General features: G+C 38.9%; 1 protein-coding gene across 6 annotated transcripts in view; it reads left to right on the top strand.

The window, feature by feature from the left end:
• Nucleotides 1-17,368, top strand: part of ELMOD1 (ELMO domain containing 1) — a 41,041-nt gene that overhangs the window by 13,498 nt on the left and 10,175 nt on the right. For 4 of the 6 annotated variants that reach the window (XM_072326642.1, XM_072326639.1, XM_072326644.1 and 1 more), the window contains exons 2-6: nucleotides 3,815-3,907; nucleotides 10,945-11,090; nucleotides 11,244-11,272; nucleotides 12,252-12,349; nucleotides 15,319-15,448. In XM_072326642.1, coding sequence (XP_072182743.1) covers nucleotides 3,891-3,907; nucleotides 10,945-11,090; nucleotides 11,244-11,272; nucleotides 12,252-12,349; nucleotides 15,319-15,448 — 420 coding nt within the window. In that variant the 5' untranslated portion in view covers nucleotides 3,815-3,890. Of the gene's footprint in view, nucleotides 1-2,512; nucleotides 2,562-3,814; nucleotides 3,908-10,944; nucleotides 11,091-11,243; nucleotides 11,273-12,251; nucleotides 12,350-15,318; nucleotides 15,449-17,368 lie in introns of all 6 variants that reach the window. The other 2 variants (XM_072326643.1, XM_072326640.1) reach the window with 1 other exon arrangement.

The following is a 17,368-nucleotide window of genomic DNA, read 5'->3' as shown; positions in this document are numbered from 1 at the left end:
TGTTTTTCTTCTTTCTTTCTTTCTTTCCTTCCTTTCTTTCTTTCTTTCTTTCTTTCTTTCTTTCTTTCTTTCTTTCTTTCTTTCTTTCTTTCTTTCTTTCTTTCTTTCTTTCTTTCTTTCTTTCTTTCTTTCTTTCTTTCTTTCTTTCTTTCTTTCTTTCTTTCTTTCTTTCTTTCTTTCTTTCTTTCTTTCTTCTCTCTCTCTCTCTCCCTCCTTCCTTCCTTCCTTCCTTCCTTCCTTCCTTCCTTCCTTCCTTCCTTCCTTCCTTCCTTCCTTCCTTCCTTCCTTCCTTCCTTCCTTCCTTCCTTCCTTCCTTCCTTCCTTCCTTCCTTCCTTCCTTCCTTCCTTCCTTTCCTCCTTTCCTCCTTTCCTCCTTTTCTTCTTTCTTTCTTTCTTTCCTTCTTTCTTCTTTCCTTCTTTTCTTCTTTCTTTCTTCTTTCTTTCTTTCTTTCTTTCTTTCTTTCTTTCTTTCTTTCTTTCTTTCTTTCTTTCTTTCTTTCTTTCTTTCTTTCTTTCTTTCTTTTCTTTCCTTCTTTCTTCTTTCTTTCTTTCTTTCTTTCCTTCTTTCTTTCTTTCTTTCTTTCTTTCTTTCTTTCTTTCTTTCTTTCTTTCTTTCTTTCTTTCTTTCTTTCTTTCTTTCTTTCTTTCTTTCTTTCTTTCTTTCTTTCTTTCTTTTTCAGGTAAAAGGAATCTATTACATTTTAAGTAGAAAAATGTTCATAGAAACTAGGAGTTGTGGCTCTCAAGGTTTATGAATAATTGAAGTTACTCAGCGGTGAATTGTGGAAATGTGTGGTTTTCGTAAGAGTTTAAACACTGTTTTCTTCACTCATACACATACACAAAATCTATACCAAACTCTACCTCCCATGGTTCAAGGAGCATTTGGACAATGTCTAAGAAACTGGAGTTGAACTTTGAATGGTCCTGCGTGGAGTCAGAAGTTGGATTCAGTGGTGCTTGAGGGTCCCTTTCAACTTGGGATAGTCTGTGGTTATAAGGCATCAGTGTAGGCTCTGTGTAATTTGTTTGCACTGGAAGTCTTGCCTCCAGGTCTTGAAAGCTTACTTGGTGGTCTGGTGGAACATGATGGCTTTGCTGATGTTTTCAATGAAGAAAGCTGTTCTTACTGCTGTGTTAACCTGGCTGAGGGCTGGGTCCGTGCTATCAGGGACTGGCTGTAGAACTCGGTGAGGTGAACTTCTGTTACTCTCCACTCTGAAAAGCTTTGATGTGGACTTTTGTGGCATTAGGACTTTAGTGTTTCTGTAGGACATGAGGTAATGGCTTTAAGTTGCTCCAGGGGAGGTTGAGGTTGGATGTTAGGAAAAGTTTCTCCTCAGAGTGATGAGGCAGTGGCACAGGCTGCCCAGGAAGGTGGTGGTATTCAAGAAATGTGGAGATGTGGCACTAAGGGATGTGGTTAGTGGACATGATGGGGATAAGTTAACAGTTGGGCAGATTATCTTAGTGGTCTTTCCGACCTTAATGATTCTATGATTCATTTTTGTGACTTTTTTCCTTTTATGGAGAATTATTCTTTTGAATAAATCTAGGGGCGAGTTTTTAAAAAGGTTTAGAACAAATGCTTTTAATACTTGTCATGTCAGTTATGCTTTTTCTTTCCATCTAGTATCCTTCCTTTTAGTTTAGTTCTCTGAGTGAAGACAGAGGTTTATGAACATCAGTATTAACTTCTTAAGAGCTAGTTTTTGAAACAGTCTAATTTTTAGCAAGCATTCAAATCAAACCTATAATAGGCTGTAGCTGATAACTGTACTAGAAGGAAGAGTGCTTTGCAGCTCCCACCATGATGTAGTTGAATGAGACAGCCCTGGAGTGCAGGCGAGTGATTTCCTTTCCCCTTGATCTTGCTGCTTTACTCTCACTTTGTTGTCAGCATGGACCTTGATCAGGAAGAGGAAGGAGCTGACCTTGGAGGCTGAGGCTCACACACCCTTCAAGGAAGCGTTGATCTGACAACTCCTGGCACTTCTGGCGTCTTCCTTACACAGCTGCCCTCATGGGTCGAATGCTGTGCTGAAGCTTCCTTTGTTCACCCTCCCTTTGATGCTAAAAAGCTGAGACTCAGCTGTGAGAATCTTTCACAAGTGGTATCCTTTAAACGGCAAATTATTAGACTGGAGGAGGGGAGCAAGTTACATCCCCTCCAGTTTTTGCCTGTCTCCTGTGCTCCCTGCGCCTGCTGCCATCAAAGGTCTATCAAAAGCTGTAGCGGGAGGTGCTAGGAGCCTGCCTACTGCTTTCACTGAAGAGCCAGAGCTTGATGTCAGCTTCTCTCTACCCTTGCAAGCAGGTGTCACTGCAGCCACCACCAATTACAGCTGTATTCAGGGGACAGCAACATGATTCAGCCAGTCAAAAACAATATAAATGAAGGGAGGTTTCACAGTTCAGGGATTGTATATTTTTAGTAAGTGCTATGAGATGTAATCCAACAAGATAGCTGCATTTTTGTGAACTTAAACACTGCTTCTGTTCCTGTCAACAGGCAACAGCATAGTGTAAAACTTGTGAAATGGAAAGAAAGTAATAACAAGGTAGGCTAAGAAGATTTTTATCCCATCAGTGCTGATAGATTCTGCAAAACAAAAACAAAAACACTGTGTTTGTGTCTGTGTATACATATATGTATGTTTCTTTAGACATAGAGCTTTCCATTATGTCACAAAAGAGACCAGATTTTGAAGGCCTTCAGACTGTCTTCTGGGGGCTGCATGAAGGAAGAATTCTCTTAAATAACTTCTTATCAGAGTAGCCTTCATCTAAGCCTGTACGTGTGTTTCGTATTAGTACAAATCTTGAAAATGTGTTAACTTTAAATCTTAGACAAAGTTTTTCCCAACTGTGAAACTGTACTCCTTTGTTTTCTGGCATTTTAATTGTCATTTACAGGATATAAATAAAGTACAGTAAACTGTGAAGTCTGAATCTATTCACATGTGAGCATTATTTAAGCAATTCTTTACTGCCAGTTTCCTAAATGTAATTGAGGTGGTTGGGGAGAGGCTGTACTGCATGGACAAGGTTACATTTATAAGTTGGTTGGCTTTTTTTGTGTTGTTATTATTTATTTACTTATTTATTGTACTTGAACTTTTCTTGTTCTTCTCCACTTGAAAAAACTGGTAACTACAGTGAAAGTTACCTTTAGCACACCGGGGCTCAGAACAAATGGTCAACATTGTCAACTGTGTCTATTTTATGACTATTATTAAGACATCTATTTTATGTATTATGCATAAAATTTGACCCTGGGGAAGTAGGTAATCACCTGACATCTCTCACATTGGATGATGGGACTCAATAGGTCAGATTGATGATTGGAGTTGATCTTTTTCAACCTAGATGATTCTAGGATTCTAAAAATTAAATCTGGACCCTCTATCTTTTAGCTTACGAGCTGCTTTTACTCTTCGTCTCCAAGTACTGCTGTAAATTCTGGAGAGCAAAGGGTTTCTAACACCCAAGACAGATAAATGTCTCTTGACACTGCTGCTTGGGAGCTGCTGTGAACCCAAAGGTGTTTGAAACAGCTTGAAGGAAAATCTGGATGTTCTTACTTTGTGCTCTGATTCGAAGATTTGATTTTTCACAAAATAAACATGGGTTGTGTGCTGGTCAGAATATGTGTTCAGGCTGAAGAGGCAAATTATAATTTTTGCTTTTATTGATGTGATGTTTCTTATATATCAGTGGAAACATAGGAAAGATATTGTTTAAACAGCAACATAGAAAACTGAAGTACCACTTTTTCTTGGTTAGTAAATACATCACAATTCTATTTCTACAGCGCTGGTGTCACCTGCAAAGAAGAGGTTATTGGTGATCATCGGTTGATTAGAGCTGCTGTAACACAAGCCACCATCATGAAACACTTCCTGAGGTAACTGTTCTTTATGTTTTTTCAAGTGTTAAGTGATGATAATAATTGCTTCCATGCTGCCGCGAGTCAAATGTTTTAGTTGTTATCAGCAGTATGGAAAATGGGAACTAGTTCAGATGAGATTCATTTCCTCTTCACCTAGATTTCATTAGAGCTGTTTTAATTTTAATTTTACTTTTCCGTACTTTATAGAAACAATGTGGGAAATGTCATATGGGTTTGGATTGCTCCACAGTAGTAGTGTACCTCTAGTGCTCAGGGTGTCTGTTTTTTGCAACTTGGAATTCTGGAGAACTATTTGTGAAGTTGCAGAAGAGAGGTTGCAGAAGAGAGCTTGATGAAGGTATGCAAATATTTCTGAAGGTGGCTCTGCTCCATTTGCTCCAGTGTATGACTTGCAGTTTCTTTGTAAACTAACAGTAGTACAGGGGACTTGCAAACACCAGCTTTTACTAAAGAAAGCTCAAGCCGTCTTTGTTCTGCACTCAATGGAAAGAATTGAACATCCCTAGAAGTTAATACATATCAAGAGCTTAATTTGTATATAAACCAAAGCAATCATATTCTGTCTGGGTGGGAGAAACCTTTCTCAAGAGGACGGAAACATATGTTTCTGTATAGAGCATCTGTCACTGTTTTTCTTTCTTTTTGGGCTGTTTATGCACATGCTATGGATATCAGCATCATAACCTCTAGTCTGATCATCCGTAATGTCTGTTGTGAAGCTGTCCTTGCCCCAGGCATTTCAGTGGGACATTTGGTTTGGTTTGTTTAGGTTTTTTTGAGTCAGCTGTAAAAAAAGATCTAAGCAGAATGTGTACAGGTTAAAAGTGTGAAGTGGTTATTTATTTGCTGACACCCACAGAAGACAGCTAAGATTTAATGAGCCATTAAGTTGAGCATTAATGTGTTCCCTTTTGACCTTATCAGGGTGGTGAGAGGGTTGATTGCTGCAGCTCTATGGCGCAGATCATCGATGGTCCTCAGTCCTGAATGCCGATTCAGTGACCTGATGGTTTACAGCCATGCTGGGGCATTCCTTCTTGAACCATGCCAGTGATTGCCGTCTCAGTACTTCTATAACTTTTCCCTTTCTTTCTCTCTACAGCTTTGATTATTATTATTTTTTAAACAGTTTAATCTAGGGTTACACATCTGTGCCATATGTGATCTAGGCAATGATCACTGATAAGTAGTTCTCTGCCACCCTATGGCTGCAGTGGAAGCCTCCAATATGAAGTCACTGAGAGATTTATAACTTGCTCCCTCTAAGGCCTGGTATTGTTTGAGCATAATGTAATTTTGTTCCTGCCTTATGGAGAAGCCGAGCTGCTGACTACCTCCAAGCTGGCAGTTCTTCCCTGACTCCTGTTAACACTTATATTTCCCTTTAAACTGTCTGTTCTCTCTTTTGGTTTTCCTGACCTCACAGTGGTTTTTCCACATAGGAAAACTCATGCTGTTTTGATTACTTTTGTTCCTCTGATGCTTCTGAAGAAACCAACTCCTTTTTTACATGGCATTTCTGAAGTGAATTCTAGAAGTTTTGAGAAGTCTTTATGTTGTTATCTTCTCTTCATTAGCCATGGCATAGGCCATGAAAAGCAATTTCTTGTTTAATTGTTATAGGACTTAATTACGAAAAGTCTAGTGTTTACGAAAAGAAGGTGAGGTTAAGGGGGAGGGTGGCATGTGATAGAACACAGCACCTCAAACAAGAAAACACTATTGAAATGGGAAAACTATTCTGTGTTCTTTCAAGAATCTGAATTTTTCATATTTGAGGTTAATCCTTTTAACGTGAGACTGATATGAGTATTATACTGCTCAAAATTCTTACGTATTAAAAAGATACGAGGACGTTAAGCAATAAACTATGGTTATTCTCCAAGAAAAGTGCTTACTGGCAACAGCAAGTTCTGTTACACATTGCTGTTGCATTTGCAGGCTTCTGTGATAATGAGTAAAGCTGGGAAGTAAAGAAGTTAAAATATATTGTTTGGTATTTGTTAGCTTTTGTCTATTAGCAAGCTCCCTGGCTACTACTGCAGGTCAATTTGTCCTGAACTGCTTATTAAGATCAAATGCAGTGTGCTGCTGGTGAGGACTGCTCAATGTTACAGTACATTTCCTGGTGCACAACATAGAGCAAGAACTGGACTAGTTGATGCTGATGGCAGTTACAGTTTATGAAACTTCATTTTACCTACTTGGACTTATTTGTGTCTCTTGTATGGCAAGTACAGCTGTGAATACAGTCCTCCAGATGTCTCATCAAGGCGGAGCAGAGAAAAGGATCCCTTCGTTATGTATGATCCACAAGTGTATGAAGCCGTAAGGGCCTCACATGAAAGGAGAGGGAAAATGTAAAACAGTGTTGGCTACACTACCAAGATTGCAGTTGCTTAGTATGTACAAATAACACACCTCATATTTAAAGGAAGACAGTAAGAAATTGTTTGCTTTATGCTTTTGACACAGGTAAACTGTTTTACATGAAGATAATAAATCTTTTCCTGCTGATATTTAGAATGTCAGATAAATATACAACATCCACTTTAAAAAGTGTGGCATATTGTTTTACTGCTTCTGATGCACATATTTACTCAAGATGTGGGTTGGATAGTTTAGGGCTTTGTTTTTGGGGGGATCATTGATTGTGTTGTGTTCTGTGCATTTTGATTTTCTTTGTTTTCTTTTAAGATATCCTCTCAAAGGTAGCCTTTACCTAGTCCAAAATGGCTTGAATATGAAGTTACTTATCTTCTCTGTCAGTCACCATCACTGCTTAAACTGAAAAGTAAAATGATGGTGCAAAAGTATCTTAGAAACATTGCTCATAATCCATGAACTCCAAATTCAGACACTGAATGAGGCATTAATTAAAAAAGATGTAAGGGAAATGTGTGCTCTGGTGCCATGTAAAAAGACCAGTCATTATAAAAGACTGTCTTTGTTAAACTGAAGTCCTAAGGCGCTTGAACAATTAAAATGCAAAAAACTCAAAATGAGTCATAAATTGACTCTGTTGCTTATGCGTTCTAATTTCTCAATCTGAAATGCTTCCTACGTTCCTGCCTGTCACAGAACTGTATTGCACATCTTCATAGCCAAGAAGGGGATGTTCTTATTTATGCAAGTGGTAATTACTTTGACGTCTGGATATTATACGAGTATTTTATAAGATTGTCATTTTTAGACATCAGTGTGTTTAATGTACCTGCAGTTTCTCTGCCTCTTCATTTACTGTTTTTCAACAGCTGCTGCTTTCCAGTGGGAAAACTTTTTTTACATCAACACTCCAGTAACTGGAATAACTCTAAACCCAGGGGCATTCATCAATAATCTGCAGGATTCTTATCTTACTGACAGTGTTTGTACCTCTAGTCCAAGGCTACGTCTAAATGAAAGCAGCTGTTCTACATTTCTTTTCTTTTGCAGTTTGCTTTTATCTGAATTATCCCTGGAGTTTAAAATATTATTTATTAAATAATTGAACTTTTCCTCAGTTAAATGTTTAATCCTTCCATGTTTGTTTTGTTGTTGTTTTTTTTTTGGGGGGCGGGGGGGTAGAGAGTTTTGAGGAGTCCCTCTGACACTTGGACACTTCCACCTTGGTTGAAACTTACACTAAAATTCTGTAACACTCTCAACTTGGAGAAGCACCTGTGGCAGACATTTTAGCTTCTGTCAGTAAATCCTAAAAGCTTCTGGTGGCAAAAGAGTCAGTGAGCATCAGCAATTTAAAGCACAAGTTCTGTCTTATTGGCGTTGCTTCAGATGAAATGAAAATAAAGCCAGTAGAAAGCAAGAGAAGAGAGTGTGGAAAGCTGCTGTTAAAAACTATGTTTATATGTTCTCTTGTTCCTATGGTGATTTGCTTTCATCTCTAAATGGAGAGATGAGTTTCAGTTGTCAAATCTAAAAAAGTACAGAACAAAAATTTCTTGTAGTTAATAGCACTCTTGTGCATGGCGGAAACGATGACTGGTGATTACTCCTTGGTTGAGCTTCTGTACACAGTTTCGTTTGCACAAATAAGCCAAAGATGGTCAAGTTCATTAAATTCTCACAGCGTAGTATCACTTGCTTAATCACTTATTTGGTTATCTTGTCCATGCACAGCTAGACAGTTTGTCTTCACCTTCCCAAGACTTCATCCTGTTGTGCAACACTTTCTTCACTGAGCTGTTTTCCAGGAAAAATAATTGCAAAGGTCCTATCCATAGGACCTAAAACAGGGTCTGGTGTTATGCCCAGTGACAGAACAAGGTACAAGGGGAGCAAGCTGAGAATGGAAGTCTGAACGAGAGGAAGAACTTTACTGTGAGGGTGACGGAGCACTGGAACAGCCTGCCCAGAGAGGTTGTGGAGTCTCCTTCCCTGGAGATACTCATAACCCTCCTGGCTGCTTTTCCTGTGCAACCTGTGTGAATAACTACATAGACTGGTAGGAAAGCACACTGCATTGCAATGCCAAGAAAACTTCCAAGACCAAGTAGGAAAGAAAGCCAAAAAACACTGAGATTCAGTGAAGTGAAGGTTTGGTGTTTATCTAAAACAAGTTAATGCTACCACAGTAGCCAGACACATGGTTAAAGCAAGACTTCTATGAGGGTTCTTAACAGTATTCTGTGTCTTCTATTATAGCGACCAGTGCTTCTGCTTTACCAAAGCAGCTAAAATAAAACTGACTTACTCACAAGTGTGCTTTATTACAGGATTTCTGCCAGCTAGAGTCGTTTTTGTAAAGAATGACTCCTTGAAAACAAGTTTGTGTTACTTTTTATGCTGTTCATGTTATAAACAGAAGATTTCAGCTGTTGTAATCTTGAGATGGATGAATAATAGAGAATTGAAGATATCTTCAAAGGCAAACTTTTTCTATAAGTAACCTAGTCAAAACTAGTGTTTGTCTGCTTTATTTGCTATAGCTGCTAAGCATGTTTTAGTGAGTCACGTGTAGTGTTAGTGTGTTTTAGTGGCTTTCTATAGTAGATACAATTTTACATAGCTAATTTTAGTTCAGACCACAGCCAAAGCAATATTTCAGTTACAAATGTGATTGCAACCATGAAATATCACAGCTCATCCCATTTAGAATTTTTCCTTTGATTTATTAATCTGCCATTGAATATAAAGGAAGCAACATATAATCAAAAGTGAAATTCAAATGCACCTAACACATTCCATTTTTCTTTCTATTGGGAATTTACCCACATCACACAGTATGATAAGAAAGTTTTGAGCAATAAAGTTGGTTGTGATGTTTCAGCCCTAGAGGTAATTAAGTGAAGACATGCACTTTCTTCCAGAAGTTTTTGTTTAGTTTAGATTTGTTTTTCTAATAGGATTCATTTCCTTCATTAGAAGGAAATCTCATGTGGGCTGCTACACGAAGCTAAGCAAACCTTCCCTCCTTTCTTTCTATAAATGAGCTCTCTGGGTAATGAACTGAAAGCAAAGCAGACCAAAAAGAGAATTGGTTTAACTTCTGCTACAAACTTTTGATGAAAACCCAGGACTTTATTTGACACTCTTCATCTTCTGGTTCAATGTTAATTATTGCATGCATTTTTCTGGACCTTTAGCCTGAGCACAGAGCTGGGTCATGCTGAGAAGGCTGAGGGATGGCTATTCGTGTTCTGTTTTGATTCTTGGTGCAGGAGGATAGGCTGTTAAGTCAACTCTTTGATGGTTGATACCAAACATCTACTGGAAGAACTTGATTCCAGTGTGGGAGTCTTTCTTCTTTCTTTGGGTTTCACTTCCTATCATTATGCAACAGGAAGCCTCTGCTGCATAAAGACAAGGGGTTTTCCTATACACCGGTGTTTAGGAGTGTTAAGTGAATTAACTAAAAGTGTGAAGATAAAGTGATGCTTTTAAAGCATGCTAAATACTTGTGTGAATGCCTTCCATTTAGACATAAAATAGCTTTAGTTCCCTTTAGTTTAATCCCTCTTCAAAGGAGATTAAGCTAAAGTGAGCATAAAGCAGATTAAACTCCTGTGTGGACTTTAACATGAGTTAACTTATCTCCCCTTTCCTGAATGTCCTTCTGCAACATGCCCTTCAGGATGTGTTGTGAAACGATGGAGCTCTTCCAGCTTTATTAAAGCTATGCTGATTTAAGTATCTGGAATTTAGTGTTTTCAGGATAACCAACTACTCCGCTGTAAAGGATAGTAAGGAGTCTTTTAACAAATTTCCTTTGAAAATGTCAAAAGTATGTGGAAGAGATGATAGGCTCATGATGAATGCACACAGACTTACAACATAAAGGATCAAATAATTTCTGATCATATAACAGCAAGCTAGCTTACTAAAGTTGTATGGATGCTTTCACAGAATATAGTTACAGAATGATTGCAATTGGAAGGGACCTCTGGAGACCTTGTCCAACACTTTGTTCAAGCATGAGCTACTTAGAGGGGGATGTCCAAGGCCAGTCCAGATGCCAGTGTTTCCATTGTCAAGTATTGGCAATTTGCCTTTTCTGACATATGCTTTTGACCTCAAGGGTACTGAGTGATTTGTGCCACATCTCATGTCATGGTGCTTTCGGGGGGGTTAGACACTTAGGTAACGTGGCAGGGACTAGACTTTCATAGCTGTAGAAATAAGAAAGCCAAATTTTGCCCACCAGTTGTAGCCTACAAAATCTGTTTTTGGGATGGGATTATGTAACTGGAATAGCCTGTGGGCATGATAGCAGCTGCAATGCTGAAAAAAAAATAACACACACACACACAACTTGAAAATAGATTGTTTCTCATGTATTTGTTTATGTCCTGACTTTCATAGGATCACAGGCTAATTCAGACCATAAGGAGCCTCAGGAGATCTCTTGTCCTTTAACAGTCATCAGGATAAATGTTCATGGTGTCAATAAGGGTTTTGGTTTAAAGCTGCTCTTAGGCAATGGGCATTTTGGGGGTGAAGAAAGCCATTCAATCTCTGTGGTGACCTTATTTAAACAGTGCTGGCTCTGCTCTAGGCTTATTTTCAGACATTTGTTTTTTTTCCCCTGACAGAATGTTTATCCAGGTATGCCTGTACTTCTACTGCAAGTGCTTGTGGCGCTGCCTGAAGTTTGTGGTCAGGAAACTAACAGGGCGATGTGAATTGCAAAGGATCTGTTATAATACCAAGCCTGGAGCTGCCAGAACTATGAAAATAGGTAACTGAATCCATTAATTCTCCAAGCTTTTGTACCTTCCTGTATGTGCTGAAAATAGTACGACTTTGTTTAAAAAATAATAGTAAGCTATGTTTATACTGGATTCATTTTAAATTGTCTGACACAATGCTTTCAAATCTTGTTCTCTTACAGAGGCATCACTGAAAGGTTCAAAAAGTAAGGTGAGTGAAAGATCCAATAATTCACCTTTCCTGTTGTGTCCTGTGACGTTTTGTTCAGTTGGCTGTTTGCTCACCATATAAGAATCACTATATAGGTTTTTATATAATCTCACACGAAAGGCATCTCCTACTGAGGAGAGAGCTGTGACCACCGTAGCAGGTGGCCTTACAAAGCAGGACTGTGTCCTATGCTGTAAGGACAGTCACAGTGTGGCACTGGTGGAGACAAGGGTGGTGTTCTATAATTGAGGGTTTCTTAGATGGGTTCCTCATCATAGAATCATAGAAATCACAGAATGGCTCAGGTTGGAAGGGACCTTAAAGATCCTGCAGTTCCAGCCCCCTGCCTTGGGCAGGGTTGCCACCCACCAGCTGAGGCTCCCCAGGACCCCCATCCAACCTGGCCTTGAATGCCTCCAGGGATGGGGCACCCACAGCTCTCTGGACAGCTGTGTCAGTGCCTCACCACCCTCTGAGTAAAGAGTTTCTTCCTGACATCTAACCTAAATTTCCCCTCTTTTAGTTTAAAGTCATTTCCTTATGTCTTATCACTATCTGTCCCATGTAAAAATCGGTCCTTCTTATAAGCTCATCCTGTCCTAGAGTTTATATAATCTGCAGTCAGTTACTTACATGCTTTATGCCTCAGTTTCTTAGCCTTTAAAGCAGAAGTAAGAGAAGTTGAAGGCTAGTGACCAAGGTAATCAAGAAAACTTTCTTTTTAAATATACTAATGGGAAAGACTCTCACTTTATCCTTCCACTGTAGCAGTGGTTGTGCTTCTCACTAATCTGAAACAAAGCGTCTGTATGTGTATAAAATTAACTCAGCAGTCTGAAGCTGTGTGTGTGTGTGTGTGTAGAATTGACCCTTCTGGGCTGTTAATCTAGAAGTTGTTGGGTATCAGGTTTATCACTGTTAACTTATTGATTCCTGTGGAAGCTATTGTTCACTATATAACCTTAAAACTTCTTTTTAGCGGCTGCAAACTTCGGTAAGTGTTCACCCTGATGCTATTGAAAAAACTATAGATGACATCATGGAGCTGAAAAAGATTAATCCGGATATAAATCCACAGTAAGTTCATGACTTCATTATGAAACAAATGGGAATTATTGATTTCTTTTCAGTACCCAGGTCCATAGAGAACTAGTTCTTCTTAGCTATTTTGGTACACAACTTGAAGATAAATCTTGTTTTTTGGTGTAAAGCTTTGCTGTCAAAAAAACAAACAATGAAGAAATGAATACTCTTTTATGGAGACTGTAATAGGAAAGTCCTGAGTATCTGCTTCCTGAATCATATTGTCTCAGTATATTTTGATTTATGGGGTCTACTTGCCCAGGGATAACATACTGCCAAGGCAGGAGGTCGTGGAAATGACAGTGATGGCTTCTTAGCAAGGCTGTAGGGAAGAAAGTGGTCTGTCATAACCAGTGAGCCAGTATATCATTTCTGTATTTTTAAAACTGCTTTGAGTTATGCAAATACAATCTTTAACAGTGCGCTTTTTTTAATGCTGTTGGTTTGAACTATTAATGTCTTGCTAACCGTTGCTGTCCCAGATTGGCTGCTGAAACTTCCACTTCTATTTCACAGTATTTTAGGGAGTTGATCACCACCTGTCCAAGCCTTTGGGATTTTGTGCATCTGGTAATTCCAGAGCTTGGCTTACAAAGTAGGGATATTGTCACAAATACTCTATGTTTAAGTGGGAAAGCGAGGTGGGTGCCACAGCACAGAACACCGATGATAGCTGAAATTCAGGAAAAATCAAAAATAAAACAACAGTGAAAAATTAATGATGGTAACACACAAGGAGAGCCTATGTGTAAATGCCAATATGCACAGCTCAGAGCCTGACCTGTGGACTTTACTAACCATAGCATTAGCAGTTGGGCTAATTGAAGTATTCACTTTCCATTGTTGTACCCTTGAGTAATAGGGTGGAATCATGCCAAGAAGAAACATGGAGTTAATTAAAATAGTATTTCATGTAACACCATCTGGGTAGTTGTCTTCTAGAATAGAAGGAGAGGAAGGGTTTAAGTGGCTTGTACTTGTTCAGGCCCCTGTTTACATTTGAATGATTTGGTCCTCATACAAGGGGAAATTAAGAAATATTAAGAAAACCTTAATATTTCTAATTGAATCCAGGTATTGTTCATGTGCTTAGCATAGAACAAATGCTGAATTGCTTTTAGGCTAGAAAATGTGCACTCAGCCTTGTATAGGGCTGTCTTTCATACCCAGCTCCCCTTCCCCGGCATCCTCCTTTAATTTGCTGAGACCTTTTCCCAGCAGTGAGGAATGTGGGTCTGGGATGTGTAAGGTGGTGCCACATACACAGAAGCAAACCCTGCCACTAAATTGCTCCTTAATGTTCATTAATTGAAGTTTAGCTAAATTTTAATAATCTGGAGTGAACTTTCATGTGTGACACACTTAGGTTGTATTAAACGCTTTTGGAGAGGCTTCAGCAGAAGCAGGTCAGGTATGTCTTTAGGCAGGATAAAGGCAAATGCATTGGTTTGCCTGTTCTCAAACATCACAGAACCTGCATCCAAACTGTCTTGTTCAGAAGCTCTGACCTTCCTTTGCATGGCAGAGACATAACATCTCCCCGGGTAAGGACGAGGGGACATGTGACATATTATGTGTGCTTCTACAATCTGTGTGCAGACATTTTTGTTCACATAGCATCTTTGCAGAGCAGAGCTACCATCCCAGGAATATTTGGACCGAGCTGCTCTTAAAGGCCATGAGTGTCTGTGATCTGAAAAGGAGGTGGTCCCATTTAACAGTTCCTTTGAAATAAGTGTGTATATTCAGTGGTGGGGACAAGTAAGCTGAGTAACCAGGTGTCAGTCTGTGCTGTTGGGTTATTTTGTAGTTAACAACGCGGTGGCTGTGGTGCACTCTGTGATGCACTCTGGCAATTCTGTCAGGCTTTTTATCTTTCTTTGAAATGCAACCTTTCTACAAAACGGTAGGGTATAGCAAGTGAAGCATGTGAAAAACAAACATCAAAGGGTGGAAATGCCGCTTAGATTATTCCAAAAGGGTTACAGACACAAATAGCATGCAGTTGCAGCAGGAGAAATGGCCTAATGATGACATCCCTTATTCTGTGTATTAATCTTAAAAGATAAGCAGTGAAAATCCTTCTGCTCAGAAATCTGAGCAGTATTAAGGAATAAACAGAATGTTTCAGTGCACCAAACAGGACAAGTGAGGAACCTGTACAGTTTAATATGTATCTATCATCAGTGCAACCCAGTTCCACTAAAAAATAAAATAAAATTAACGCCTTATTTCTGTACGTCATCAAATATCCTTATAACCACAGCTGTGGTAAACTACATAACTTGTATTCTACAGTAAGCTTAACCAAAAACTAGATGAACTGCAATTTAAAACCCTAAGAGTCGTGTTGTCTTCTTTCTTTTTTAATTTTTATGATGCATCAAGTTGATCAGCATTATAAAAACAGATAAAAAGAGCCATTATTGTGGCTTTTAACAAGAGACAAAAAGAAAAAAAAAGCATCTGCCTACGGGCAGATCTTTCAACTGTGTTACTTCACGTTTTTAGCTTCTTTTTGTGGGCTCTTGTGACATGGAAATAAAATGCTTATTTTTAGCTTTTTGCTGAGTTTCCCCCCTGTCCTTTTTAAATTCATTTCTCTGATCTCAGGGCATTGTTTGGGAAGCTGCCATTTGAATGAGGGAAAAGATTCAGTGATGTGCTTATAACAGATGTTGGATGCTGCTGTGTATTGTTATAATGGGGCTTTTGTATGTGAAAATTCACCATTTCAGTTTAAAAGCCAATTGTTATTTTTTAATCAAAGCAGTATGATAAATAAGACTATGCATCTCATAAAACCTACTTTAATGTAATATCCATCTCTTGAAAATCTCCCGTACTAATTAAAGCATTGGAGTATTAATTTCTTTATGTAATATTACGCATGTATTTAACAGATATGTATGCTGTAGTGCTGTGACATGAGTGAATTGAATTGTGTCTCCTTCCACCCTCAGGCTGGGAGTATCTCTTCAGGCCTGTCTGCTGCAGATTGTTGGGTACAGAAATCTGATTGTAGAAGTTGAAAAGCTGCGCCGAGAGCCTTATGATTCAGAGAATCTGCAACATGAGGAAATGCTTTTGAAGGTAGGTAGTTAAGAGATGCTGATAGAGCATGCGTTATTCATCCCACCTACTAAGGGCTGGTCTTTAAGCCTCTTAATACCTCTTGATGTTTTATCACCTCCCTCCCTTGTGTACCTGCTTCAAGATTAGTCTACAAAGCATACTGGGTGTAGCACATTCTGCATGTAACACCTATAGATACAAAGCATAGTCTGGGTATAGCACCTTCCAAGTGAGCAGCTTGTTCCTTGTTGAGGAACAGGTGTCAGTTGACTGGACTATATCAAAGTACTGAATATGCAGCTCTTACTGCAGATAATAGCTCTGTGCTGCGAGATCTAGAAGCACAGCAGTATGCCCTACTTACACACAACTTTCTTCAAGAGGAGAAGGGTATTTTTACCTCTCATAACCAGAATAAACGCTTCTTCTCCTCAGCTTCTTGAATTTTGGAAGGTAACACTTGAATATTGGAGAAACCAAATATATTGGTAAATTTCTGTTTATCAATAGAAGTAGAAAATAGACCATTCTTCAGAATAATACATGAACAATTATGAAAGCCATCTCAACTGAGTTTTGAGGATTTATAGAAAACACTGCATGAAAATAAATACGTTTTGAGGAAGGTGATCTTGAAACTGTAAGCAGTGAGACAGCTATAGACCTCTTTGACTGCAAAGCAACAGAGAAGAGAATTTTCAAAGGTTTAAAAAAAGAAAAAAAGAAAAAAAGACATAAGGTAGCATGGGTTTGTTATTTAAACAAAAATACTGAAGACTTGAGACAAGTTACTCGTGGTTCTGCTCCCACTCAACTTTGGATTTATTTTGTTTTTAGCAGCATGTGATGATGCTGTTGTCTTCCACACTACAGTTTGTCACCCAGTAGCTTATACAAGTTATAGTGAAAACTTCTGGAAATGTCACTGTACTGAATTGGACTTCCATATACTTTTAGAAAATCCCATTGGGCATCCTACATATGACTCAAATGGTCATAGAATTCCTGTAGGTGTCTGAAAAGCTATTTTTAAGGGTTAGCTCTGTGCTGGGAGGTGGGAGCCTGGCCTGAAAAGAGTCTATCTAGAACCTCTTCTATCTACAAGTCAGAATAGGGCAGATAGAATTCTGCTGCTGTGCAATCAAAAGTGTAATTTTCTGGAGGTGGAGAGGTCTTTGACTGGAAGGCCACACAGACTTATCAGTGAGAAAGTTCATGTATGGGAGGTTGGAGATCCTGGTGCCAACCTACCATCTTGGTCGTTGATAATACCAGGTTCCTGGCTACAGGTCTAATGTGAACATCTTTGGCTCCAGGAAAGCATTCTTAAATTTGTTGTGCATCTACACTGCTTGGAGAGTAAGAAGTAGGATGTGAGGGGATCACAGGTGAGGAGCACTGGGAACCCATTCGTTATTCCAGGTCACCTGGTCTTTGGGGTTCTTAGATGTTTATGAAAATGGCAGCTGTGATATGTAGTCACAAAGCATTAAAAACAGAATAAAACCATAGTGGAACCTGAGTAGTTGGTGGTGGAGGTGTTGAAAAAAGTATCAGTAACTCCACATCCCCGGTGTACCTCTGCAATAGCACTTGTTTACAGCAGGCTTTTGCTTTTGTGAATTGTCTTGTCAAACAAAAACATGTCCAAGGGTTTAATTCAGCTTCCAGCTCACACTGGAGGAGAATAAGTCAGTTGGCTTTCATTGCTTCTAGGTATTCTGCTGAGTGATCTCTGCAGTGGGTAATTTGAGATCCTAATGTCTATTATTTATTCATGCTTACCAAGAGGGCAATTTATGAATGAGAGGAAAATTAAGTTAATGTGATTGAACTAATAAATAATACTGCATTTAGTGTCAGTGAATGAAGTGTCAGGGAGTGAACAAGGAAGACGCCAAACATGATTTAAACAACACGTGATGCTTTATATAGTCA

Source organism: Excalfactoria chinensis, chromosome 1 (genome assembly GCF_039878825.1).
Source record: "Excalfactoria chinensis isolate bCotChi1 chromosome 1, bCotChi1.hap2, whole genome shotgun sequence".
Classification (NCBI taxonomy): Eukaryota; Metazoa; Chordata; class Aves; order Galliformes; family Phasianidae; genus Excalfactoria; species Excalfactoria chinensis.
The sequence above is the reverse complement of the archived record's forward strand: the minus strand, read 5'-3'. Positions and strand labels throughout refer to the sequence as shown.